This window comes from Sus scrofa, chromosome 12 (assembly GCF_054392235.1).
Source record: "Sus scrofa isolate SSC_HxYL_T2T_F1_AM1 chromosome 12, Sscrofa_HxYL_maternal_Yorkshire_Landrace_v2.0, whole genome shotgun sequence".
Lineage (NCBI taxonomy): Eukaryota > Metazoa > Chordata > Mammalia > Artiodactyla > Suidae > Sus > Sus scrofa.
In genome coordinates, this window is record NC_139394.1 from 52,497,698 (window position 1) to 52,524,182 (window position 26,485).

At 53.0% G+C, this 26,485-nt stretch overlaps 2 protein-coding genes and 1 long non-coding RNA gene across 8 annotated transcripts in view; 2 read left to right on the plus strand and 1 right to left on the minus strand.

Moving 5' to 3' along the window:
• The window catches only part of SMG6 (SMG6 nonsense mediated mRNA decay factor), a 214,180-nt gene that overhangs the window by 12,791 nt on the left and 174,904 nt on the right, over positions 1-26,485 (minus strand). For 5 of the 6 annotated variants that reach the window (XR_014821495.1, XM_021067586.2, XM_021067587.2 and 2 more), the window contains exons 14-15: positions 9,912-10,088; positions 5,807-5,953 (exon numbers count right to left, since the gene is read on the minus strand). Coding sequence is in view for 4 of the 6 variants with exons in the window: in XM_021067586.2 (XP_020923245.1) it covers positions 5,807-5,953; positions 9,912-10,088 (324 nt within the window). In the remaining 2 variants the exon portion in view is untranslated. Of the gene's footprint in view, positions 1-153; positions 928-2,601; positions 5,954-9,911; positions 10,089-26,485 lie in introns of those variants that run through there. The other variant, XR_014821494.1, reaches the window with a different exon arrangement.
• On the plus strand, positions 13,489-18,186 carry LOC110256076 (uncharacterized). Its single transcript, XR_002337310.2, has 3 exons — positions 13,489-14,070; positions 16,599-16,655; positions 18,060-18,186. It is a non-coding gene; the product is annotated as an uncharacterized LOC110256076 (long non-coding RNA).
• LOC146398312 (uncharacterized) lies at positions 19,201-25,617 on the plus strand. Its single transcript, XM_084985756.1, has 3 exons — positions 19,201-19,339; positions 21,539-21,711; positions 21,833-25,617. Exons 1-3 carry the CDS (start codon positions 19,330-19,332, stop codon positions 21,989-21,991), a joined length of 342 nt encoding a protein of 113 aa, XP_084841882.1. The 5' UTR covers positions 19,201-19,329; the 3' UTR covers positions 21,992-25,617.

The following is a 26,485-nucleotide window of genomic DNA, read 5'->3' on the forward strand; positions in this document are numbered from 1 at the left end:
TGATCGAGGCCAGGGATCAAACCCGCAACCTCATGGTTCCTAGTCAGATTCCTTTCCGTTGTGACACAACGGGACGGCAACTCCTGACTCATGGTATTCTTGGTGTCTATCTCTCTCTCTCTCTTTTTTTTTTCCTTTAGCTATGTGGAGGTATTTTTATTTTTTTGCTTTCTAGGGCCACACCCACAGCATATGGAAGTTCCCAGGCTAGGGGTCTAATCAGAGCTACGGCTGCTGGCCTACACCACAGCCACAGGAACACACGATCCGAGCCACGTCTGCGACCTACACCACAGCTCACAGCAACGCCAGATCCCATACCCACTGGGTGAGGCCAGGGATCGAGCCCCTGGATCCTCATGGATACTGGCCAGATTTGTTTCCACTGAGCCATGTCAGGACCCCCTCCCCTTTTTTTAATGGCTGCACCCTTGGCATATGGGGCCAGGGATTGAATGTGAGCCACAACGGGAACTCCCTGTGGAGGCATTTTTAAAAAAACAAAACAAAAAATGGGAAAACGGAAATGAAATATATAATAGGAATAGTTGGTGAGATAATCAACAGTGCAGGCAGGCATTCCTTCTTGAGCAGCAGCAGAAACCAAAGGTGCAGAGTCTGCATTTGCTGTAGAAAGCAGGCAGAAGCACTGGTTTCTATTAGCATCTTCATTTGGGGCGAGTTTTTGCTTAGGATCCCTTCTCTGGATATCTAGGGTCAGTGCCACAGAAGTTAACATACACCTGCTGCCTTTTTTCAAGGTTATAATTACGATGACGTGCCTGCTACTCCTAACTGCCCTTTCCTGATGGAGAGGGAGTGGCAGGGCTAAGCGTGCACTCCTGCGCTTGCTCCAGGCAGCAGCCTAAGGACGGTCCAGCCAAAAGCCTGACTCTTCTGCTGGAGGACAGGACCGTGTGGGTGCTGCTGGAGTCGGGGAGGTGAGAGTGGCTGCAGCAAGCTCTGGAATGGGCTTGAGTGGGGAGGGCGGCTGCCCGGCTCCTCAGGCTGATGTGCTTTCCTGCCCTGGCGTGAACGTGCCCCTGGCCTGGTAGTGCACTGGCTCCCACCCTGTCTCCGACAGCTAGGAGCCAGGGCTGAGTGTCTGCCTTCCGCTAGATTCCATACAGGTGTGGGGGGCTCTGTACATGCCCCATTGTTCCACAGCCTCCCCCCCGCCCCCAGCTGGGTGGCAGTGTGAATGGGCTGCAGCTATATTTAGACTGAAACTCCTGGGGCCACCACAAAGGAGTGACTGCATCTTCAGGAGGGTGGGTGGGCGGGAAGGGGACAGAGGAGTGAAGCTATTTTCAGAACACATGTCATTGCTGGCTACAGAGCAAGACTGTGGCCATAATGCCGAGGGAAACAATAGCTGTGGCCAGAGGAAGAGCCTGTTATGTTTCAGGTGGGATGTTTGCAACTGCTCAGGAAACCTGACCCCGCCCGACAGCAGCACAAATCACAGCAAAGCCTCGTGGAGGCAGAGAGGAGGCGGGGGATTCACAGGGCTAGGGCCAGTGTGAGGTGCCAAGGGGCCACGCCCCAAGCCCGGAGGAGGATTTTCAGTGACTGCTTTGCCCTGAGGGCCTCGTTCAGAATGAAACACTCTGACCAATTTCCCAGACAAACCATGTGTCCTGCTCTGGTCTCTGGACACCTCCCAAGAACAGCAGTGGGAATGAAAAGAACTTGGGTGGAAAGAAGCAAGGTGGGCACAACCAGCGCAAGATGAAGAGCTGTCTCAGGCCACAGGCAAAGCCTTGGCTGAGTCGGAGAGGGTGGCCTCACAGCCCTGGGTGGGCGGACTTGGCCCCCAGCATCCAGGGGCCTGCCTGGGCGCCGAGGCTCCAGCTGCACAGGCCCTGAGAGCTGCCCACACCCCTTTTCTGACCTCCAGTCGGCCCCACTCACCAGCCTCTGTGCAACGCCGGAAGCAGGGAGGCCAGGCCTCACCTCCCCCAGCCCCACAGATGAGCTTCGGCCCAGGGGTCTAGGTGGGAGCAGGGAAGTGGGGGTGTGGCTCCAGCCCCAGAACGCAGTTGGACTTTACAGCCAGCATGGGGGCCAGGAGACTTTTTTCAAGCCCATCTTCGTATCCCCTTCCCCAAACACGTGTGGTTCCTGTTTTGCTGCATCTGTAAAAGGCACTGGGAGCTGGGGACTTGCCTTACACCTCTCGGTTAACACCCCTGGAGACTGATGGAGTTCAGAGCAGTGTAATTTACAGCCCATCTCTCCGATCTTAATTCACCCGATGCTCCTCTCTTCCTTATTGTATTAGTGTGACCCAGGTACCTGCCAACAATAATGGCCTCTCCAGTGCAGAGCCTCTCCCCCACTCCCAGGACAATTTATACCTTTTCCTTGGGATTTTCCCCCCTTAAATTAAACAAAAAGAGGAAAAATAAGAAAAGGTTAACATGGGTTTGGAGCGCTGCAGCCCCGTGGTTCTGGGCAGGGAGCCAATGGCCCGAGGGCACACACATGTGTGCGCTCTCCCAGAAGGGCCTTCACCGGCCCTGTTTTACAGCCACCTCGGCACAGACTCCAGGGTTCACGCATATGGCCAGACAGATGTGTCTGGCTTACGTTCAAGGCTGGAAAATGAAGAATTATGGAAGTGAAGGGCCCCGGGCATTAAAGGCGGGGGGGAGGGAAGGGGGGGAATTTTTTCTCTGCTGAGAAATCCTCCTGTGGCTGTGAGGCTGGAGGAAGAAGGCTGACAGGAGGCAGGGCCGCCAGCAGCGGTGCATGTGGGGCCTGTTCTTAAAGGGGCCACAGCACCCCGGGCCCGGGCCGGCCCCCAGCAGGCCCTCGGTGCCTGGGCCTGAGCAGCCACGGGCACCGGAAATCAAGTCTCATGGGAGACCTTCTATTTGTCAGGGATTGCTTGTCACTGGAGCAACAAGGCAAGGCCGTGCCCCTGAGGCATGTGCTCTCACAGCAGCCTGCACCACCCGTCCGTGACAAGGCTTGCTTATCAACCACTGGCTTCTCCACTCCACTGGACGCTCGGGACGGGACGGCCATGGTTCGCCCCGGTGTCCTCTCACCACCAGCACAGGAGGTGCTCATCACAAACCGACTACACTGAGTGGAGGACGTGGGACCTGACTCCAAGGAGTTCACAGTCAAGCCGGGGGAACACGTCCAGAAATAAGTGTAACTTGAGACGTGATCTATGTTTCACAAATGAAGTATAAATCAGTGCCATAGGAACACTGAGCAGGGAGAGGAACTCCTCCTTGGGGGGAATCAGGGAAGGCTTCACTGGGGAGATGGGGTTTCATCTGGGGATTGAAGGAAGAATAGAATTTCAACAGGTAACAGGAAATGTGGAGCACAAGGAGGTGAGGGAACAGCATGAACAAAGACGCGAGAGTGGGAAAGGGCAGAGCACTGCGGACAGAGAGCGGAGGGAGGGTTAGTGCCATCCAGGCCGGAGGGCTGCAGTGTCTGGACAGCCACTGCTTTATGTGCACAGCCTTTCTTTCTTTCTTGTTTTTTTAGGGTCGCACCTGCGTCATATGGAGGTTCCCAGGCTAGGGGTCCAATCGAAGCTGCAGCTGCTGGCCTACGCCACAGCCACAGCCATACCAGATCTGAGCCATGTCTGCGACCAACACCACAGTCCATGGCAACACGGGATCCTTAACCCACTGAGCAAGGCCAGGGATCGAACCCTCGTCCTCACAGATACCAGCTGGATTCATTACTGCTGAACCACGAGGGGAACTCCTGTGCTGTCTTTCTGAGGCAGGTGCTGATAGCACTTTTGTCTTAGAGATGAGGAGAGAGGAAATTAACAGTAATAGTGTCACACAACTAGTAACGGTTCATGGGGGATGGAAGGAGTGTACGGAAACGTGGACCTGGAAGAGATGAGAAAGCCTTAGATGGCACGAGAAGGACTATGACTTTATTTTATGAGCCAAGCAAAGGCACAGATGACTCCTGAGCAGGGGAATGGCTCTTTTGGAAAGAGAATGATGACACCACATAAGATGCATTGGAGGCAGTGAGCCTGGCAATGCAGAGCATGTGCCACACAATCCCGGGAGCTGCTGTCCAGACTAAAGGTAACTAGGAGTCCCTGGACATGGGCAATGCGGGGCCTTGCTGGCTACGACCCAGTCAGCGCCTGGACTAGAGGAGCGGTAGTGGCAATGGGAATGGAGGGGAGGGAGGGGCATAAATGAGTGAACAGACAGGATCTGATAAGAAATGAGACGTGAGGGTAAAAGCCAGGGAGGAACTTAAGACGAGGCTCTCACTGCTACCATCTATTAACCTGCTAAAGTAAGATATCTGCTGAGGGCTAACTCTGTGTGCTGAACGGAGAAGACAAAAGCAGTAGCAAGAATGGTGGTGAGGAGACCCAGGATGGTGGCATGACCCGCAGACAGAGACGCAGGTCCTCACATGCGGTTGTGAGGACAGAGGGAGGCGGCTTCGGGCTCCAAAGCTACAGGGAAGTCAACTGTGATGGGACTTGACAAAGACAAGTACTTGGTGACTTCTGATGCAACTGTCCCCATAACTGTTGGGCGGAGAGTCAAGAAATGGAGATGGCTGCATGGACAGAACTTCCAGAACACTGATGGTGAGGAAAAAAAGGAGCGATAGGACACGCAGAAAGACAGCTTGAGGACAAAGCTTTGAGGGCCACGGAGGGTGGAGGAGGCAGCCGTTCCCACGATGGCGATGCTGGTAGAGTATTACACATGTGCTTCCAGCCGGCAGGCCTAAGGGCTGCCCAAAGGACGGCGATCCCAACTGCAGCCACTCCCCTCCCAGGGCAGCGCTCTGTCTGATGGGCACTGGGCCGCTGTCAGGCCACACCAGCCCCTGAATCAGCACAAGCGTGGGCCTTGCACTGTGCTGGGTGCTACACGTGCACCTGTGCCTGTGGGCCTCACAGCCATTCAAAGAGGGAGGTGCTGTCACCACTTTCATTTTGCAGGTGAGGAAACAGGCTCGGAGAAGTTAAACAATGGGCCCAAAGTCTCAGAGCGAGTAAGTGGGGGCGCCCAGGCTGACCTGGTTGGCCCAAGCACATGCACCACACTGTATACCGAAGGCCAGAGGTGGTCACAGAGAGGGCTGAAAACAGTCCCGAAGAGGACTGATGCGCCCTCCGGTCTGCAGCTAGTCCTAAAGCGGGAGGCATGATGGGCTCTTCCCTGCCTGCCCTGAGCCCTGCGTAAGAGGAGGCGAGCAAGAGTCAGACCTGGGAGAGCCATAAAGAAAGCCTGCTGGAAAGAAGGCATGGGTCCACCAGGGGGCCGGTGGTGCAGGAATCTTTGTGTGGACATGGAATGACTTCTCCCTGGAAAGGTTTAGTGTCCTGTCCGGAGGGGCTTGGCCATCAGGCTGGGAATCCAGACAAGCAGACTGTGGCCGTGACCCCGTCTCCGCCTGAGAATAGGTGTTCTCAACAGAGAATCCAGGGCTTCTCCAGGAGAGTCTGGACAAAGTTCAGGGGAACTCTGAAACCCCTGCAATTACGTGAAAGGTTGTGTGTGTGAGTGTGTGTGTGTGGTGTGTGTTCACAGATCATCACTGGGGGAGAAGCTTTCAGCAGATTATCTGAGGAGAACCTGGCCCTGCCTTGGAGCCCAGGAGGGAGACTCCAGGCACCAAACCAGAACTTAGTGGTGGAGGAAGAAAACGGGAACCAGACAGGACACCATGAGACTCCCCCTGAGGGGGTCCTGCTCATCCCTACTCCCCGCTCCCACCTCCTCCTGCCCTGGACAGACCACCGCCCACACGGCAACCGCGCTCCCCAGGCGGGCCCCACCTGGATCTTCTCCTGGCGACGCTGCTGCTCCGCTATCTTCCTGGCTAGAGCCAGCTTCTTGGCCCGAAGCTCCCTGATGTCATCCTCACCCCCGCTGCCTTCAGCCTCTGAATCTTCCTCAAAGTCTTCAATCACCACGTCCTCCTCCTTTGGTGGTGGCACAGGCCAGGGGAGAGAAGGGACTGTGAGCCTAGGGTACTGGCCAGACCCATCCTTCCGTCCCTCTCCTGTCCCAGTCCAGGCTCATTTGGCCCCAGAGGTGTGTGCTTCCCTCCACTGGGCAGCAGCAGGTGGAGAGACGCTGCCACACCTTTCTCCCAGGCAACCGCTCCCCTTCCCACTGCAGGGCCCTCTTCTCACAGACTCACGTCATGTCCACTGCCAGGCCTGTACTCACAGCCCTTCCCTCTGTGCACAGAACCCCAATACAAACTTTGGGCCCATTTTTATTTTGAAATCACCAAAGGGGAAAACAACAGAGAAAGTTAAACCACCCAATTTAAGCCTAATTCATGTTAATGATCTGAGAGGAATCCATGCTGGCTGACAGCTGGGAGTCAGACGCGGCGCTTCCCTGCCCCGGCTTGGCTCAGAGAGCGGATGTTGCAGCTCAGGAAACCTTGCCCTGGTCTCTTTTACAGACTGTAGCCTGGTGGTGTGGGGGCTGGGGGCCCCGTGATCAGAATTCACATGACATGTCCTTGCTCAGCTGCCCTCTGGGGGCTTGGAGAGACTGGGAGATGGCTGGCTAGCTTAAGGAGTCTCCTGCCAGGCTGGTGGGGCCTTCCCTAGGGATGGCACCTCCCTGCTTGCAGCCTCAGCTCTTAGAAGCCATGACTCCCCGGGTGGTCCCAGGCTCCATTTCTCACTCTTTCACTTTTGGCCTTGGTCAGGAGAGAACATGCAGCTGCCCCAGAGAGCTTCCTTTGAGGAACAGGGTCAACATGGGTAATGGGGTGATTTAATGGGAGAAGATTCCTGGGTCTGGATGACACTGGATAATAATAATGACCATGATTATGACAAAAACAGAGACCATTTACTGAGCGCTTATTATAAGGCCAGGTACTGGGCTAAGAGCTTCTACGTATTAACTCATTTAATATTCCTAACAGCCTGTGAATAGATGCTATCATCATCCTTCTCTTATAAATGAACAGAAGTTCCCTGGCAGCCTAGCGGTTAAGGATCTGGTGGTGTCACTGCTTGTGGCACAGGTTCTATCCCTGGCCGGGGAATTTCTTTTCTTTCTTTTTTTTTTTTTTTTTTTTTGCTTTTTAGGGCCAAACCTGTGGCACATGGAAGCTCTAAGGCTAGGGGTTAAATCAGAGTTGCAGCTGCCAGCCTACGCCACAGCCATAGCCATGCCAGATTCAAGCTGTGTCTGCGACCTACACCACAACACTGGATCCTTAACCTACTGAGTGAGGCTAGGGATTGAACCCACATCCTCATGGATATTAGTTGCGTTACTGCTAAGCCGCAATGGGAACTCCTGGCCTGGGAATTTCTGCATGTCGCAGGTGTGGCCAAAAAAAACAAAGTAAAACTGAGGTCTAAAGAGTTAAACAATTCGCTCAAGGTCACAAAGCCAGTAAGCAGCAGAGCAGGGATTCAAACCTTAGTGAGTCTGATTGCAAGGTCTGTGCTCCTAACATGAACACCAAGCAGCGCAGGTGGGGCCTGTGCAGCTCAGACTCAGACCCAGACTCGGCAGCTCAGCTTCGCCCGGCCTCCCACAGGCCCACAGGGATCCTGTTCAGTATGGACTGCCACGTCCTTCCTCTGTCCATCTCGCTGATATTCCAATGGACTCTCTTGGCTCAGAGTGGTCAGCAGAGTGTGTGAGTGGGTAGGTGATGCTGTGTCTTGGGAGCAAAATTTAGGGGTGGGAGGACAGGTGATTTGGCAGGACTCTGTTCTGCTCATGAAGAATGATGTCTGAAAGACCCTCCCCCCTCCGCTTCCTCTCCCAATCAGCTTAAGTGACTCAGCCTTGCAGTTTGGGGAGAGAGGAGACCTCAGGATGGGGCCAGAACTGCCATCATCCTAAGAGGCCTCAGGGGTCGGGGTGTTGTCCACTGTCACCACTCATCTGACGACCTGCAGGCTCCAAGGTCACAGGGCCCACCTCCAGAGGGGCCCAGGCCATGGGAAGGAAGAAGATTGCACATTCACTTCCTGTTCATGGGGTTAACCTGGACTGGAATGAGTGGAGCAGGGTCCCTGGCTGGTCTGTGGGGGACACTGCCCCTATCTGCTCTGATCAGGGAGACACAGTTATCATGGGACTTGGACTGAGCTGACTGAGGTCAGAGGAGGGTCAGCGAGGCTTGTCTGAGGTTGGCTCAGCTCTCACAGTGAACGAGGAAGTGCAGGGTTATGAAATTACACAGAGCAGGGTAAGCAGGGTTTCCCAGGGGCCACTAACATAAAGGAACCCAGGAGGCTCGTGGGAAAAGGAAGAAGTGGGCAGCATGGCGTGGGTCACAACCTTTGCCTGGTCAGTAAGCCTTAGAAGGAGGGCGAGAGCGTGGCCCAGCTAAGACCTGGGACGGAGAGCTGCTCTGCTCCTTGTGAGAGGGGCCGAGGACATTTCCTCCAGCAGTCCTAGAGCGCCACCTCGCCCACCTCTACTGGCTGCCTCGGTCTGAACGCGTGCCTCTGACAACTGACCGGGGCGCTACCCTGCTCACGCTTGCCTTCACGGTGCCCAGGGCTTGGGTGGCACTGCTCTGTCCCGCCTGAAGCCTGGACACTCTGACGGCTTTAGCAACCCCACTGTCTCCTCCCATTCTGACAGCTCATTCTTTCCCGTTACTCCCTGCCCAGGTTGCATCTGGAGTCTGGAATCATGGGCTCAGCTTTATCCCTGGAACCACCTCTATCCTGGAAGCTGAGCCTTGTGTCATCAGGGGTGGGGTGGGGTTTGGGTTCTCCAGCTATTCTGATGAAGCCTGGCCAAGACTTTGCTGCTCTGAAGACTCTGCAGCAAAGGTGGCCATTCTATCACCGCTTCAGATCACAAACGACAGCTTCCAGCTGACAGCTGGCTTCCCCGGCCTGTTGCTGATTTCATCCCACACCCCACCCTGCTCCACCAGGCGCTGGAGACTGCTGTGGGCCAAATGACTGGGTTGGCCTACGGGTGACCTGGCCTCTGGCTAGAATCGCTTCCGTCCCTTAAGTCCCACGTTCCTTCCCACCTAAGTTCCCTCTGTCTTTAACTGTGGGGCAAAAAGAAGGAAAGAGTCGACCATCAGGCAAAGTGCACACACCCAGATGCACAGCAGGGCAGCTGGCAGCAGCAGCAAATGCACTCATGCACCGACACCGTCCACACTCACATTTCCTCAGAACCCACAGACAGCAGGAGAGCTGGCAGTGGTGCTCAACTTAAACTGACACACAAACCCAGCACTCTAAGAACCACAGTAACAGTCACCCCCAGAGATACATGCGGGCATGGCAAGGCACCGCCAGGGAGTTTGGCAGGGGTGGGCACCCAGGCTGGCGGGTGTGCGCACACCCATACATGCACTCTGGACTGAAGCAAGCGCTACAGGAACAACCAAGGGCAAACAAACAAGAGGAGAATTCCTTAATCACATCAGGATGTGCAGGAGGGAGGGAGCAGGGAGGGAGGGTAGGCCGGGTGGGGGGGTGATTTTCCACACGGGGCCAGCAATGTCAGCTCTTCCTGTACGTGTGCTGGAGGCTGCAGTCAGGCCTGTGCTGCACTGAGCTCCACACATCCATAAACTTGATCCTCAGCCTGAACCCTAACACTCCCCCCCACTCCCTTTCCTAAGCCTCCAGAGCTGCACATTATTAAACTCTTTCTTTCCCTCCCTTCTCCTCCAATGTAACATTAAAAAGAAGCATCTGGAACTCGTAGCAGAGTGAGATGGAGGCACTGGGGTGGGACTGGCAGGAGGGGGCACCAGCAGAGTGCACTCCTGAGAAGCTGGCTGGTCACGTCAACATGGCCCCCGCTCTGAGTGGTTATAAATAACCAGGGGCAGACGCTGAAGCCTGGGCAGAGCAGGGTGGTGGGGGCCAGGGGGCCTTCCCTCAGCCACAGCGGGCTCTTCCCGCATCGTACCTCATCTTCCAGTTGTTTTCCCTCTTGGCTTCCCATTTCCTTTCCCATGGTGTCTGGGACGGGTGCCACTGACACATATTTTCCACCCTTGAATGCCAGCAGAGGCTCTTCTTGTCCACAAAGGGCTTCCAGAAAATACTTCAGTACTGTGACCCTTTTGCAGTCGGCTGCAATAACCTACAGGGCGAGAGGGAGAGAAGAAAAACAGCATTTTCTGAAAGGGAAGATGAGAGACAATGTTTGTTGGCCAAGGGGCACATGAGAAACGCGTCAACTGAGCAAGGGAGGTGGAGAGAGTGGGTGGGAGCCCATGTGTGAGACGAGTCGAGGGCCGAGACCTCCTGAAGGAAGAGTCACCACCATCTCCCCTTAGGTCACCTCTGGGGTAGCAGACAACCCAGGACCAACGACACGGGTCCTCCAGGATTTGCCTTTCTCTTCCTGAAGTCCTAATAAAGAGTAAATTAAATTCTTCTAAGTTGGTACGGAACTGATAGAAGGAAGGACGGAGCACAAAACGGTGGCTTTCACAGAACACGGCTTTTTGTTTTGTTTTGTTTTGTTGTCTTTTTAGGGCCACACCTGCAGCATATGGAGGTTCCCAGGCTAGGGGTTGAATCGGAGCTGCAGCTGCCAGCCTACGCCACAGCCACAGCCACGCCAGATCCAAGCCATGTCTACAACCTACACCACAGCTCACGGCAACGCCGGATCCTTAACCCACTGAGCGAGGCCAGGGATCAAACCTGTGTCCTCATGGATACCAGTCAGGTTTGTTACTGCTAAGCCACAACAGGAACTTCCGAACCCGGCTTTCTAGTACCCCTCACTGCCACTCTCCGTTCTGCTCTCAGCTCCCCTCTCGCCAGACTCACAAAAGGAGAACTTTCAGCCTGAGTGCAAAATGAATGATGAGGGCTTTCTTGGCTGTTTCATTTCAGCCAGATCATTTCGGGTTTCCCCTGACAGGTTCCTGCCCCACCTAAGAGCTTCTCATGCTCAAGAGACTGGGGTCCAGCAGGAAGCTGTTGTCAGAAGGGAGACAGGCAAAGCAGGGGGTGTTTCGCCAAGCTCTCCTCCTCTCGAGGTTCAGGCCATCCTGCTCCCACGAGGCCACATCAGCATGTAAGCCAGTGCTGTCGGAGAAGCTGTGGCCGATTTAACTGAAATGAAATTCCATGCCTCGAGCAATCATCGAATTCGTGTCTCAGATGAAGTTCCCTAGTCACCCTGTCTGGGTCCTTCTCCTGCAAGACCACACATGCATGCCCTCACCTGCAAACCCACCTGCTTTGCACCTTCTCATGCCCTCCTCTTCATCCCTGGCCTCTGGGGTCCCCTGGCTCAGCAAGGGAGAAAAGGGGCCCTGTTTGATCAGAGGCACCCAAGTGGTAAAGTCCACTCGAATAGGGAAACACCTCAGTGGCCAGATATGCCACAGGGTGGCGGCCCCTCCATGACCAGCGGCTCTAACCCCCGCTCAGAGCCCATGTTTCCCAGCCTGTGACGGGACGTGACTTCCCTGGCTGCACCTCACAGTGAAGTCACTAATCCCGGAGACGTGCTCTGACTGCTTGCGTGTTGTTTTATCTCGTCCTCGCCTGGATGAGAACTCCATTGGTGGCAGAGACTACACCTCGCACCTCTCCTACTTCCCTGGCAAGGCGTGCTACGGACAAGCAGGACTCTCAGGAGGCTCACGGTAAGGACTGACAGGAGCAGGGAAGCTGGCTGGGTACCACGGGGAGCAGATGAGGCAGGCGTGACCCAAAATCCTCCAGGAGACCATGGAAATGAACAGCACTGTGGCAGCGGGCTGGCCAGGGAACATGCAGCACACGACAGCCAACCACGTGCTCCCCGACTCCATCCTCTGCCACCCGTTGAGCCATCCTGCCACCCTCCCTGCCTGGGAGGCTCGAATCGCTGGCTGAGTACCTCGACCACCTGGGCGGCGGATCTAACAGGTGCTCAGCTACCTAGAAAAGGCTTAGGAAAGGACAGCTGTCTTGAGCTTGGGGTACCCAGTCCTGGGCCTACCTCCTTGAAGGAGGAAAGCAGCTCTTTTTAGGCCAGGCAGGTAACCATGGGCTCCATCGCGTGCATTCAAACATGTGATGAGGAAGGCTAGAAATACAGAAGCAGGGGCTAAAAGGCATTAAAGAACAGAGCTGAAATGAGTAATAGCCTGGCAGGCAGCACGCACAGTGGCCTCCCTGCATCCCCAGCCTCTCACTTGCAGAGGAAACTTCTGCATTTCCACAAGACTGCCAGTTTCCTCTCTGTGGTCTAATTTTAACCACCTTGTCGTTACAGTGTGTGTCAGCCACCTGACCCCACTATGACCTCTGACCTTACGCCCCAGCTACTGCTTGCACTATGGATAATTATGTAATGGGTCCAGGACTTTTCCTTTTCGGAGTGAGTCTGCTGTCGCTGAAAGGAGGGGAGGGGCGGTTAGGGGTTAGAGGAGGAGAGAGAAACACCTGATAGTGGTCCTCGGCATCACCTGGATGCTTAGAGGTAGGCTAGCACCCCTGCTGAGTACGGCGGAACCCCACCCAGAAGAGGAGAGCGCGCCCAGGGAGTGTGTGCGGACAGGCAGGCCGGAGAGCTCCCCCTGTCAGGTCATGGGCTGGATGGTAGGCTGAATGGCTCAGGAAGAAAGTGTGGTTCCTGGCCAAGAGGGAGAAAGGCCACATGTGTGGACGTGGGACTCCTGGAGATGGGGGTTTCCAGGGCACAGCGGGACCCAGGGATGCAGACATCCTGAGCCTGCCTGCGGTACATCCTTAGTGGTCTAGGAGAAACAGCCCTCTACATGGACACTCCTAAACAAAAAGGAGTGCTACCACCACCACCCCCACCCCGTCCCCCATTCTAGTTTTCGCCCAGTTTAGAAGGAACTGGTTTCCTGGGGATTTTGTCTGCTGTGGCCGTTTCCCTTGCCTTCCTCCCCTAGGGCAAGGGAACTCCTGGATGATTCTCAAAAGAGCTTTGATCCAGTGGGGTTGCTGGGCTGGTACTAAGAGGCCTGAAAAGAATTCTACCTGTTTGGAGAGAGAAAAGTCACCCAGGGTTTTGGAAGAGTATCCTCTCCTTTGTGATACAACTAGCGGGGAGGACAGCCAAGGGTGTAGAGTCTCCTTGGCTTTCAAAGTGCACTGGGGGTGTGAGGGACAGGCTTGAGCTACTGAGGCGGTAGGGAACTGAGAGGCATCAAGTCTAGGGCTTGTCCAGGGGCAGAGAGAAACCTTCAGCCTCCAGCCTGGTGGCCGGTGTGCTGAAGCATTCTGCTTTCAGGTGGGAGGAAATCTAGCCCCATGGGGTAGATTTCTCCTAAACAAAGAATCCAGCACTTGAGCTGGTGGTGGTGGGGAGTTTAAATATGTTAAGAAGGGACATCACCACAGAGGAAGCCACCCACAGAGAGCCGATTCCGAGATGATCTTGGGCCAAGGAGGGCTTTCTGGTAGGAGAGGGGTTAAAGCTAAGGCTCCCTACTTGGAGAGGAGGAGTCCAGATGAAGTCTATGACATAATCCCCACAAGAGCTCTGTTCATGAGTACATTTTTCCATTCTATATCAATGAAAAACAGAGAATGTAAGTGGTATGTACATTGTAGCTCTGGGCAAACTTTAGACTCTCTAGAGGAGAAAGAGCTGGGCAGGAGAGGCCTCCTTCCCAGGCTGTTAACAGGTGGGGCTGGAGGGGGCCTAGAGATGAGTAGAAGGTTGCTGGCCAGGGAACACCCTGGGGCACATGAGACTGGCACCTTCTCAGGGGCAGGCATGGTCCTTCTCGAGGGACTCACTGCGCAGGGGATCACCAGGAGCTCCAAAGTTAACGGATGGAATGTCTCACACAAACCAGTCAGAAAACTGGAAAGAAAACTGGGGCTCTGGGTCAGGGAAGAGGCGAAAGAAAGGCACCCAGAGAAAGCCCCTTTGCCTTCCCCTGAAGACCATCTGAGGCAGCGCGCCCCATCAGTGGGAACTGAAACCTCTAGCCTCAGGGTTCCAGCTATCACCCGGATCAGGTCCACACGCAAAGAACCAAGCAGAAAGGAAAACTGAAAGTGAGATGTGGCAAGGCGATACGGCAGCCCGTCCTGTCCCAGGCTCAGTTCCTTAGAGAGAGAACGCGAGCCTGCACAGGGTAAGTGGAAGTGGAGCTCGGCGGAAGGTTAGGTCTTGAGGAAAGCAGGAAGAAACCTCAAGGGCCAGAGAGAAGAGGAAGGCAGGCTGGGCTACCTGCCTGGGGTATCTTAGGTGGGGTGGAGGATAAGCCAAGAGTGGTGCACTCTGAAAACTGGCAACTGTCTGTAGCCACTTGGCAGGGGACCAGCCCAGCCCGGGCAGAGATGCCTGGGCAGGAACAGAAAAGGAGATCTAAGCTGTCTTATGCGGTGGAGGGCCAGAGAGAGAAAAGGAACTGAGCACCACACGCCACGGACGGATGTAAAGTTGTAAGACTTAACACGAGCCACAGGGAAGGGAGAAAACCGCGGATCCAGCCAGGGCCCAGGAGGAGGGGTCGCGTGCTGGCCCAGCGCTCTGGATCCAAGTCCAGGGACAAGGGACTCCTCTGTCTTTACTGCATCCCTGTTTTCTCCAACAGGCCTCCTGGAAGGCTCGAGCATCACAGTGGCTGGTTAGATTTTGCAAAATTTCTTTTTCTGAACCTTTGGTTTGGGGGAGTCAGAGTTTAAATGTGCACTATCAGCCAGTTCTACTCTTTCTGGTCTTAAAAAGTCCTGCTTGCTACTGCTCCTCTGGTTACAGAGAAAAATCACATGGGTTTTCCCCTACAAACTCAAGTTTACAGGTTGTTTTTCTTGTTTCTCTAAATGGAGCCAATTATTCTCACATTTGTTGAAACCTTCAATCAAACTTTATAGCTTGTTAATTTTACAGAATGTCCTTAGAGCAAATAAGATGCAGACAGAAAAGTGAAGTCTTACAGATTATTAAGAAACCTTAGCATAGCCTACAAATCCACTACCAAGGCTGGTAAAATACAGGATGCTTGGCTGGCTTCTGAGGTCAATTAGCAATGGGTTAATTATCATCTTTAACGAGCCAAGTCTACAGGACTGGCTATAAGAAACTGAATTCAGACTTGAGTGTATTCCCAAACTAGGAACCTCTAGTTATATGCAGTCCCTCACAGGAGACTGAAGGGTGGGCAGGACAATTCCATCGTGGTCAAGGGTGGGTCAGCCTGCGAAGAGGTCTGCCAATGTGAGTTCATACACAGGGAATCCTCTGGAGCAGGAGGACAGTGGAAACGGTTTATTCACATTCCTAAGGGGAGGGGTTTCCAGGCAGGAGGAAGCTGGCCATGAGGATGCACAATCACTCTGAAGGCAGAGGCAGTAGCTCAGGAGCGAGAGACGGACATCCCCAGCCTAGCTGAATCAGAACAGACTGTGACTGAACTGGGAGAGGGCTCACGGGTCAGTGGGGAGAGAAAGGACGAACCTGGCAGGCGCCAAATGACAAAGTGGACAAGGCGAAAGGCATGGGTCCTTGTGCCAGATGCAGATCCTGACAAACCCCGGGCATCCAGTCCAAAGGCATCCACTCAGTCAGGGGGTGACTCACCCCCATCCCTGCAGCAGCAGGACCTCATTCCTGCACAAGACAGCTAAGCACAGGCCTCTCCCTCAGTCACTTTTCTTTTTTGTCTTTTCTGTGCCTGCGGCATATGAAGTTCCCCAGCCAGATATCGAATCCAAGCCACAGCTGCAACCTACGCCACAGCTGTGGCAATGCCGGATCCTTAACCTACTGTGCCAGGCTGGGGATCGCACCCATGCTGCCTCAGAGACCATGCTGGATACTTAACTGGCTGCACCACAGAGGGAACTCCCCTCAGTCACTTTTGATCCCCTGGTCCAGACCCAGCCACCCCTAGCCCCACAGTTGGTCTGTGCTAGTTGAGGGGTCAATGGGTCACAAGACAAAACGCTAACATCATCAGCCACCCCACCCCACAGCAGCCACATCATCCCACATGGCTGGTCCCAACAGCTGTTTTCTTAGTGGAGGCAGCGTGAGCCATTACCAACCAGCTGGCAAGGCAGATGCCTGTTCAGAGTGGATGGCAGCCTGCGAGCTCCCCCATACCTCTCCCTACCCCTGGTGTGTGTACACGTGTGTGTAGGTGTGTGAGTGCACACAGGCCTTAAATTTCCCAGAGAAGTGTGGGAACTGGCAAATGGTTAGGGGGGAAGATTTGCTGGTGGCAGGGGTGGAAGAGAGGCTACTCCCTTAGTTTTACTGAAGATTCCAAAGGGTAGGGGTACCTGGCTACTGCGAGGGAGATTATGTTCACACGGGAGGAGAGTCAGGAGAACACAGGTGTGGAACATACACTGGTGGGGAGAAGGTACAGAAGGAAAAACAGGTCCATTCTGGAAAGAGGCAGGGAGAGGCAATAATAGGGAGTTGGGTCAAGGGCCTGGCCTTCATAGTCAGAGAGACCTAAGTTCAGGTTTTAGCTGCCAGTTCCTAGCTGTGTGTCCCTAGACAAGTTACTTAACGTCTCTGAGCCTCAGCTCAAGTTGTTTAAAAGAGATAATGCATATCAAATATTTAGCAAGGTGCCTGAACCCAGAAAGTGCTCAGTAAATGAGTGACTGTTATGTTTTTTCCTCTCTGCTGCTGCCTCATTCTGCTCAGAGGCAGGAAAGGTACTCTGCCTGACACCACTAAGACTCGTGGAAGCCAGACTCAGAGGTAAGGAAGGAAGTGTGGGGCTGGCATGCAGCCTGGGGCTGAGGGGAGAGGCCCTGGAATGCTCACCTGGCTGTGGAAGCTGCTGAAATAGTTTATTCTGAGCTAAGGTGTTGGAGCCAGGCTGTTGGGCAAACCACATGGTAGAGAATGGGCCCGGCCTCTCCGCAGCTGCCCCTCTTCCTATTCCCTAAAGATTCCTGGACCACAGGCACACACGCACTCTACAGGACTCCGGAGGGGCGGGCCCCTAGGGCCTGGGCTTTAGCACATGCACGGCACTAACGCACACATCAGAAATAAGATCCCGTGACCACCACCACTCCCTAGCCGGTCTGGCCCCGCCACACTGGCGTGTGGGTGGTGGCTCTGCGTTTGTTAATGGTATCCTCTGTAAATGAGACCAGCTGGATCCTCGCTCTGGCTCTTTCAATACCAGAGAAATGATGACAAAATCCCCCCTGTGGCATTTTCTACCCACCTGAATTCCTGAGCTGGGACATTCTAAAGAAAGTCAGAGAGGAGTCTGGGCTCTCCCGGGAAGAAGACAGCTGGCCCTTCTTGAGCTGTTCCCTCACGGAAAGAAACTATCTTTTTCTGGAGCTCTGAGCTCCGGCTGTACGAGCAAGGTGCATTCTCAACAGTGAGCGAGTCGCACAGTGCAAGCTATAGGCAGCGGGAGCTCGGGCTGCAGTCCAATCCGCTTCCCCGACAGCGTGCTCTGGGAGCAGCCGCCCGCACTGGCAGGGGCTGGGGCGGATACTGGCACTGCCAACACAAGCCTTTCAGGTCTGGCTGGCTTCAGCTGGTCTGAAACCTGGAGCACAGGCGCTGGGGCCCTCACTTACTGAACCAGCAGGGGAGGCTACGAGCTCAGCCCCTGGGGAGGAAAGGCCTGAGTCCGTCTCAGGCTGCAAATATCCACACACAGTCTGTTTCTACACTGCTGGTTAGCTGTGGGCTGGGAGCAGCGTATCTCACGCTCTGGTTGCTCTGAGCCACTTTCCTACTTGCCTTCCAGACAGCCAGGATCAGCGCTCCTTGGGTCGTGCATAGGCTCCTTCACCCAATTTGTTCCTGGTCTTGTTTACTTTATGTGTGGGTGGAAGAATGCTGAGACCTGCCGTGTTCCATGCGTCCAGTCAATATCCAATTCAACACACACTGAACTAAGTGCCTAGTGTGTGCACTAGGCCATTCCAGACCCTCAAAATGTGGTAGGGGGGATGGGGCATATGCCGAACAGGTGCATCAAAGACTCCTCATTTCAAGAGAGAAATAGGCACCCCCCCATTACCTACAGTACTCAGGAGGGCAGAATTCTCCTCCCTCTAGGGAGAGGAAAAGGTAGCCCAGGGAGAAGAGCTCTTTGTAGCGATGGGGGCACTGCTCCTTTATCTCTTTCAGGCAGATGCGTCCTGAGGAAGTCGGATGGAGCATCCTCGGGCTCAGCCTTGCCACCGGATAAAGTCCCAGTCTCGGCGCTCTCCGTGGTCCGTGCACGCCCTCCCCACAGCACATCCCCTCTCCCTTCTCCCTCCCCACTGCACATCACCCCCCCAAGCACACCCCTCTCCCTTCTCCCCCCACCACTGCACATCACCCCCCCCCCAACTGTACATCACCTCTCTCATCTCGCCGTTAGTCCCTAAGCCCCAACTCCAGGCCCAGGCAACCGTGTTCAACATTCCCCTGTGTGCCATTTGCCCCCTTGGTACTTCTGAGACTTTACAGATTATCCCCTGAACCTACAGGGCCTTCACCTTTATGCAATTAATTCATATCCTTGCCTTCCTTTAAGTTTGATAAAAAATCAAGATGTCTTTGTCCAGCCCACCGGCCCACAGGAGAGAACAAGGCAGACGCAGCCCTTGACGTCACAAGACGTTGGGGCCACAAGGGATTCCACAGCAGCCCGACACCAACTCCTTCCCCACCCACGCCTGGCCCTTCAGCTCCTACAGGCTAGGCCTCCTCCGTCAACACCTCCCTACTCAGAGGCCGTGAGTGAGGCACCCATCACTCAGAGCCACCCTAAACCTCTGCTACGACATCACCCAGTGACCAAGCCTTTCGGAATAGGTTGTAGGGAGAGGATTCAAGACCCTGGGGAAGCTTTTAAAATCGTCATCACGTCATGTTTAAGAAACACGTAATTCTTATTATCACCTACTTAACATCTTTTTCCCTATTAAGTTCCAGGCCTGACCATGAGGTACGAGAGGTCGTTCCTGTCATGAATCTACAAGGGGGGGGGGGTCCCTGCCTAACTAGGAACTCATTCCACTTCTGGACTTTTCTAATTGGTAGAAATGTTTATCCCTTTTAAGCCCAAATATGCCTCCTAGTGCTTCTAATTCTGTTCTCTGGGGTCACAAAAACTCACTCTCTTACCCGACTGGCCTTAAATTTTTTGAAGTCTGCTGTGTTATACCTTCTCTAGGCTAAACAGTCCCACTTCCTTCCACTGTGCCTCATTTCAAGGTCTCCTCAACATCCTGCTTATTCCTTCCACGAAGACTTTCACTGAGACGGATGTGGCTCCTGGAGAGCGTGCCCACGTGTGATCTGGCGGCAGAGAACAGAGCACACAGCTCTCCCTCACTCGGCCCTGGACACCTCGACCCTGCGAAGAGGCCGAGACGGCGCGGGTTTTATTCTTCACCACTTGGCCCTCATGACATGTTGTGAGCTTTTATCAACAGATTCCCCAAGGAGTTTTCGCACATGTGGCTACTTGCTACCTCCCCCCACTGCGTGCAAACCCTCCACTGTTCCTCCCATGACGCCCCTTCGCTGAGGCCTCCTCGCGCTATAAAACCCTATTGTTTAGTACTGTGCTGCATGTTACGTGTCGTGCGCAGCTGAGTTTTTCCTGATCAAGTAGGATTTTACATGTATTCATATTTGATTTCAGGTAATTATTTACTCCTCATTGTAGCCTATCAAGTTCTCTTTGAGTCCTTAACCTGTCATTTGAGAACGGATTCCCTCTCAAGTTCATGACATCCATAAATTTAATCTGTTTTGATCTGTTTATGCTTTGCAGTATCTTTCTCCCATTAAGCGGTCCTGTTTCCTCTCCTAAGTAAGACTCTTGAGGACAGGCACTGTAATTTGTACATGTGTGTGTGTGTTTATTTAAAGAAAAATGTATCCGCAGCACCTAATATACACTATGGGTGGTTGGACGATGTGGATGACTGACCACACGTGGCTGATGGCAGCCTCAGGACCTGAGGACAATTCCAGAGGACATCGTGATCACGGAGGGGGCTGCCAGCCGCTCTGTACACTGAGCATCAGGCTCCTTGTATTGTCCAACACCAACACCCTGGACCCTTGGAGATGCCTTTTCTGCTTTGGGTGGTGTTCTCCAGGGAGGTTTGGGCTCAGTAAGGGATGGTGCTCTCTTTTGAACAGGCTGCCTACAGAGTTTCTAGTTTGAAATAAGAGACCACTAAAAGCCAAGCTCTGGGCATGTCCTGCCTTGTCTTAACTGCAGGCTGTTGCCCCAGGGCAAAGCACAACATACCTCGGCAAGACGCGAGACTTACTCTCTTTCAAGCACTGATGGCTGGAGACAAGGACAGGCTTTGCTAACTAAAGTTAACTAGCTAAAGTTTATTTATAGTTTGGTAAGGTGTAAGTAAGGCAAATGCTTAGCACATATAAGTTCAAAAATAGGAGTTCCCCTTTCTTTATCTCTGGGCACTAAAAAACATTGATCAGTTGATTGATTGACTGACTGTCTTTTGAGGGCCACACCCATGGCATATGGCTAGGGGTCAAATCGGAACTACAGCTGCCTGCCTATGCCATAGCCACAGCAACGCTAAATCTGGGCCATGTCTGTGACCTACACCACAGCTCATGGCAATGTCAGATCCTTAACCCACTGAGCAGGGCCAGGGATCAAACCCACATCGTTATGGATACTAGTCAGATTCATTACCAGTGAGCCACAATGGGACCTTCAAGAGGCATTTCAAAATCCATGTGCATCAGAATCACACAGTGAGCTTGTTAAAAAAGCAGATTCCTGGACTCCACTCTGGACCAAATAAATTCGTATTTCTGGGGATAGGGCCTTGGAATGTGTACTTTAAACAAGTGTTCCGAGTACCTGTGAACACTGAAGCTGGAGAATCACTGCCCTTTTCAGGCTGTGCCTACAGCGTGTGGAAGTTCCTGGGTCAGGGATGCAACCCGCACCACAGTTGTGACCCAAGCCATGGCACTGACAATGCTGGATCCTTAGCCCACTGCCACCACCTGGGAACTCTGAGAATCACTGGTTTAAAGGCTAGAAGACTAAGGGAAGGTGGTCACCAGTTTAGTTCACTCTTCAAATGCAACTCTATTTTAGCTAAGATACAGAAAAAAAAAAATGTTACATTTTTCATAGCTATTGGGAATCTGAAAATCCTCAGCACCCTATGAAGCAGTTACTATAACCTTCAGATAATGATAGAGATTTAAAAAAAAACCAACACTTGAGTAACTTCAATGAGATCTGAAGCCAGATGCAATGACGTCCTAGCCAATGTTCTTGCCACTCCACCAGAATCGCTTTCTGCAAGGGCACCCCTGGAGCTTCTGAGGCACAACCACAAAGCCCGCTGCGCGCTTCACTACCCTCCGCTGTCAAGGCTGACACTGCGTGAACAGCTGCTCCATGCCAGGCTGTGCCCAAAAGCTTTCATGCACCACCTCATCTGCTCCCTGCGACAGCCCCGCCAGGTAGGTGCTGTCATTATCTCAATGTTACAGATGAGGAAATCAAGGCACAGAGAAGCTAAGTAACTTGCTCGAGGTTGGGGAGCTGGTGGGCAGAGGGGCTGTAACGTGCCCCTGCTCTTAATCAGCATCCCAACTGTCCCCAGCTCTCAACGGGTCCCGAGCATCGACCTGTGCTTTGGGCAGAGACTCTCGCAAGCTCCACAGCAAGAAAGAGCTCATCGTGAACTCGAAGGGGCAGTCTTCTGCTGCTGCCCTTGTGAAGACGGAGCTCCTCCTGGGCTTGTCGCCCTTCTCTGGGGAAGCTGACATGCTCCAGGTCTGGGAAAGCAGCGTCTGGGGGAACCCTTACTTCCGGCTCTCCTGTGTGATCTGGGGCAAGTTACCGAACCTGTTTGCAAAGTGCAGAGGATTCTGAAGGTCTCTTTCCGTTTTCACAGGTTTCTAGGACTCTGGGCAGTCATCTTGGAAAGGAGGAGAGGAAAGACGGTGCTGCCACTGACCTTGATGCGGAGCTCAGCTCTGTCGTGGAGACAGTGCCAAGAGCTGGGCTGGGCCATTTTTTGAAGGAAGGGTTGATGATGCAGAGTCCGAACTAACAGTGAGAGCCTGGGGCTAATGCCTGATGGAAAAAGGTGGTATAGGTTCTGCTCATGCGATAAGCGGCTCGGGAAGACTTGGAGGGTTTTATGGAATCATTAGCACAGAGCTCCCCTCTGGCCACAGAGCAGAGGAAGGAACAGCAGACCAGTTTATAAAGCTCCAGAGCGGAAAATTTCTGTTGGTGTCCAAACTAAGTTTTTTGGCTTTCTGTGAGGTTTGGAAAGACTTATACTGATGTTTTAATCACCTGTTTAGTGTTCTGAAGACTCTTGTCAGCGGCCTCACTGAGCCTGCTCCAGCAGGCAGTGGGAGCTGCTGGCTCAGACACTGTGCTCTTTCTGGGAGCCGTTTCTTTCCCATGGCCGCCCCTGACACCCTGCAGCTCCCTCCACGCCACTTGGAGGGTACGAGGCAAACCTGTGTGCCCTGTAGGAGGCTGAGGACACACTTTCTGGATAATTGCTCACAAGATCCGAAGCCAGGAAATGTTGCTTAGGAAAAGCGAAGGTGCAGACAGGTAAGGAGCAGTTTCTGGAGATCAGTCGGCCAGCAAGGCCTCTGGGGCGGCCCAGAGGAAGCAGGCTTGCCTTCTAGGAGAACCACCACCCAGACATTCCAAAGCCCTTGGGAACTGATCATGAAAGAAGTCCTCATGAGTGAAAAAGAAAACTGAACAAACTCAGGGCACGGCGCGTTCTAGAAACAAAAACTCATGAGCTTGCAAGAAGCTCATTAAGGAGCTTCAGGGTAGTGGCAAGTAGAACAAGTCAGTAATTCTTCTGCAGTTTTCATGGGTCACAGCTTCTCAGTGGCTGAAATATCCCATTTTACCGGGAAAGCTGCGGTGGAGATGAAGCGGTGGCTGAATGTTGCTAGGCATTAGGCTATTTCATCTCATTATCACAGTAATCCTGGGAGATAGAAAGAGGAAGAAGAAACTGAAGCCCAAAGGAAACACACATGCAGTAAGTGGTGAGGCTGGGATTTGAACCCACATTTGTCTTACACTGAAGCCTGTGCTCAGTCCATTATACTACAGAGCCTCTTAGGAAGTAATGGCACTCTTGGAGAAAGGATCCTCCAGGACCTTCTTCAAGTCCTGCCCCCTCCTCCGGGCTCAGCAGCCCAAAGGCTCACCTCCAGGACAAAATAAAACAGTTCTGAAGAACACATTTAGATGCACACAAACCAAATGGGTGCTTGGCTAAGCTACAGGCAAGAACAGAGACAGTGAAATGAAAAACTTCTCAGAATATCTACCCTAAAAGGAGTCTATCGTCCACATCCAGTTTACTTCATCTCCCTGGACACAGCAGGGCAAGACCTCAGCTGCTCAGCCGATGCACTGAATGAACATGGGAAACCAGTCACCACCGGATGCCAAGTTAAGGCTACGCGTGAGTGGCCCCAGAAAGTTCTCTGCACTACAGTCTTGGACCCTGGATGGACTGTAAAGAGAAAGGGCTATCAAGGAGCACGGGGACGAGACAAAAGAAATCAAAGCTCTCTCCTTCCACCTGGCACCCAAAGGCTCCCCAGATCCATCAGTCTGAGAAACGTTTACTAAGCAGGCAACAGGGGGTGTTGTTCCTCTGGCAGCACTGGATCTTGGAGCAGCATGTGAAGGCAGAGAAGAGAAAGGACAACAGTTTCCTTCTCAGCAGAAAGACCAGGCTGAGGGAGGAGAAGCTCATTTCTGACTGAGTTCTCAGGGCGTACTTCCCGGCCCCAGAATGTTTTTTTCTTTCTCTTCTGCTCTTTCCTGGGGAAGCTATTACAACTGTCTGCTCTCTCCAGCTGAGAGTTAACCTCCGTGTCTGGTCAGACCGCTCCACACATGCTGCTGCTCCCTGCCCTGCTATGCCCACGTTCAAGAAGATAAGCCTCCAACGTGGCTCTTCGGGGAGGAAGGAAGGGGGTCTCTCAAGGGACCTCTGCTCACTGAGGGAAGAGGGACTCGGACGCAGCAGCCCACCCGCCCTCCCTCAGTGACCTCAGGGGAGTCTACACAGGCTGCCGGTGAGAGGGGCGAGGGAGGGGGCAGGCAGCGAGAGAGCGAGAGAGGGAGACCATGACCAGAGAGGTCTTAAGTCCCACAGGAGTTAACTGTGAGGACAAGGAAAAGGCCGTCTGCCTTGTCACCGGGCCAAGATTAACCAGACCCATCCAATTATGACAGAGGGAAGGCGGGTGCAGGATCAAGACGAGGGGCAGAAGCCTGCAGACCACTGCATACGGGGAAACATCGGAGAAAAGTGTTCCAAAGCTGATGACAAGGCAGACAGGGAACTTACATGTCCTTGCTGACAGGAAAGAAAGAGTGACACTCTGGGTCTTCTCTCATCTGCGGGATTTCTAACAGGCGTCTGAGGTTCACCCTCTTCCCAAGGATGTGCTGACAGCTGGGAACACTGCCCTTCGGGTCAGGCAGAGCAGGGATCTAGCCCTCTCCAGGAGCTCACAAAGAGGTTTAGTAAGGACTCAAACCACGGTCCAAAACACAAATGGGACTGCCATTTCCTGCTGGGTTTCCACGCTGTAAAAAGTGGGGGAGAAATGCCAACTACAAAGCGCTCGGTCTCCTGTGGAAAATGGAGTCCGCCGTGTATCCGGCTCCAGGTTCTGACTTGTAAATCTAAGTGAGAACTAGTTGCTAGCTGCTGGAGGATTATAGTGTTAAAGAGACATTCCACCACCCCACCTGCCAGCCTTTCTGCTCCCTGTCTGTGGACTTCTAGGGAGCTGACGACAAAGCTGTCTTGGGCCTCCGTAGGAAGGGCAGCCTCGGGCTTTGGCAGCTCCTTCTGGACCCCAGTTCACTGTCCTGTGTTCTTAAACAGCTTTGATGGAACAAGCCATCTGTGAGGGTTATTTAGCTTGGAACTGGAAGAGGGTGAGGATGTGGAAAAAATAAACTGAGCAGCCAAAGGATGGGGCCAGAGAGAGAGAAGGCAGGTGGCATGTTCATGGGACTATGTGCCAGGGCTGAGAGGAGGGTGGGATTACAGAAAGGAACGGTGCCGAAAGGAGGCCGGCCTGGGAAGTGCTGGAATGCCCAGGACAGTGTGATTTTATTTCCCAAGTGGTGTTTTGCTGTTCTCCTTCAAGAGCTCACAAACCCTCACCTGTGGGAGTCTGTTACAGGAGACTCCTAGGATAACAGAACTGTAAGCACACCTGTTTCACCTTCTGAAAAACTACCTGAATCCTAATTTCTTGCTGGGCTTCGTCTTAGTCTAAAAGGTTAATCTAACAGTTTTTTGGACATCCAAAGCTACAGACGATGGCAAAAGCCGGATCCTTAACCCACTGAGCGAGGCCAAAGATTGAACCCGCAACCTCATGGTTCCTAGTCGGATTCGTTAACCACTGAGCCACAACGGGAACTCCAAAACTTCAGGGTATTCTGGGAAGATATATGGGAATCTGATGCAGGACTGGATTGTAACTAGCTGTTTCTTTGGAGTCTTCTTAATCGTCCCCTCTACTGAGAGAGACTTCTATTTTTAAAATCCAGGCATTTCCACTTACTGTATCGCATTAACCTGACTGAAATCTTAGGAAGGGACTACTCTCATTCCCATTTCATACAGGAATAAATAAGTTATGATTTTCTTACGATTAACTTATGACGGAATTTTCTTATGATCAGAACAGAGCAGAACGAAGACTATGACTTGTAACTAGATTTTTTTTTTTTTTTTTTTTTTTAACGGCTGCTCCTGTGGCATAGGGAAGTTTTCCGGCTAGGAGTCAAACTAGAGCTGCAGCTGCAGCCTATGCCACAGCCACAGCAATGCCGGATCCGAGCTGCATCTGCGACCTAGGCCACAGCTTGTAGCAAGGCTGGATCCTTAACCCACTGAGTGAGGCTTGGGATGGAACTCATCCTCACAGAGACAACGTTGTGTCTTTAACCTGCTGAGCCACAACAGGAACTCCCGTAACTAGGTTTTTAACCAGATTTTTTCTGCAGGTCACTGTGGCAACATGGCGTCAGCATTAACGGTATCTAATCTGATCCACTCCTGATCGCCATGTCTATGTGCCACATCCTCACAGGATTTGAAAGAGACCAAAAAGCTGCTGCCATATTTCTGATTCTCTATTAAAATTTTCCAAGTCATTAGACTAAGAACAGGCTTAAAGACAGCAATTGTGAATTCCGTTTACTTCTGTAGCACACACACAGAAAGACATACAAATAACTGTCAACTACTTAGTACAGTCTCAGTGCTTGACACTGATAAGACAAAGACAAAACTTTTACCAGCCTGTGTTAGGGAAGCCCACACACAGCTCAAACACTTTGACAGTGACAACGGAGATGAAACTGAATCCTGTCACTGAATTCGGTTATTTAGACTAAAGCCACTCTTGCTGCTGACAAAGTAGAGAAAAAGTACAATGAGAGCATCTCTTCTAGGAGGCACCAAAGATATGGTGGCGCCTGGGCTTCAACTACCAGGCCAAACCAAATCTGCTCAGTA

What these genes read in the sequence shown, in the direction of transcription:
- LOC146398312 (XM_084985756.1), top strand. An exon ending in GGGAAGCTGACATGCTCCAG is followed by an intron (nt 21,712 to 21,832) that starts GTCTGGGAAAGC and finishes CCGTTTTCACAG; the next exon opens with GTTTCTAGGACTCTGGGCAG.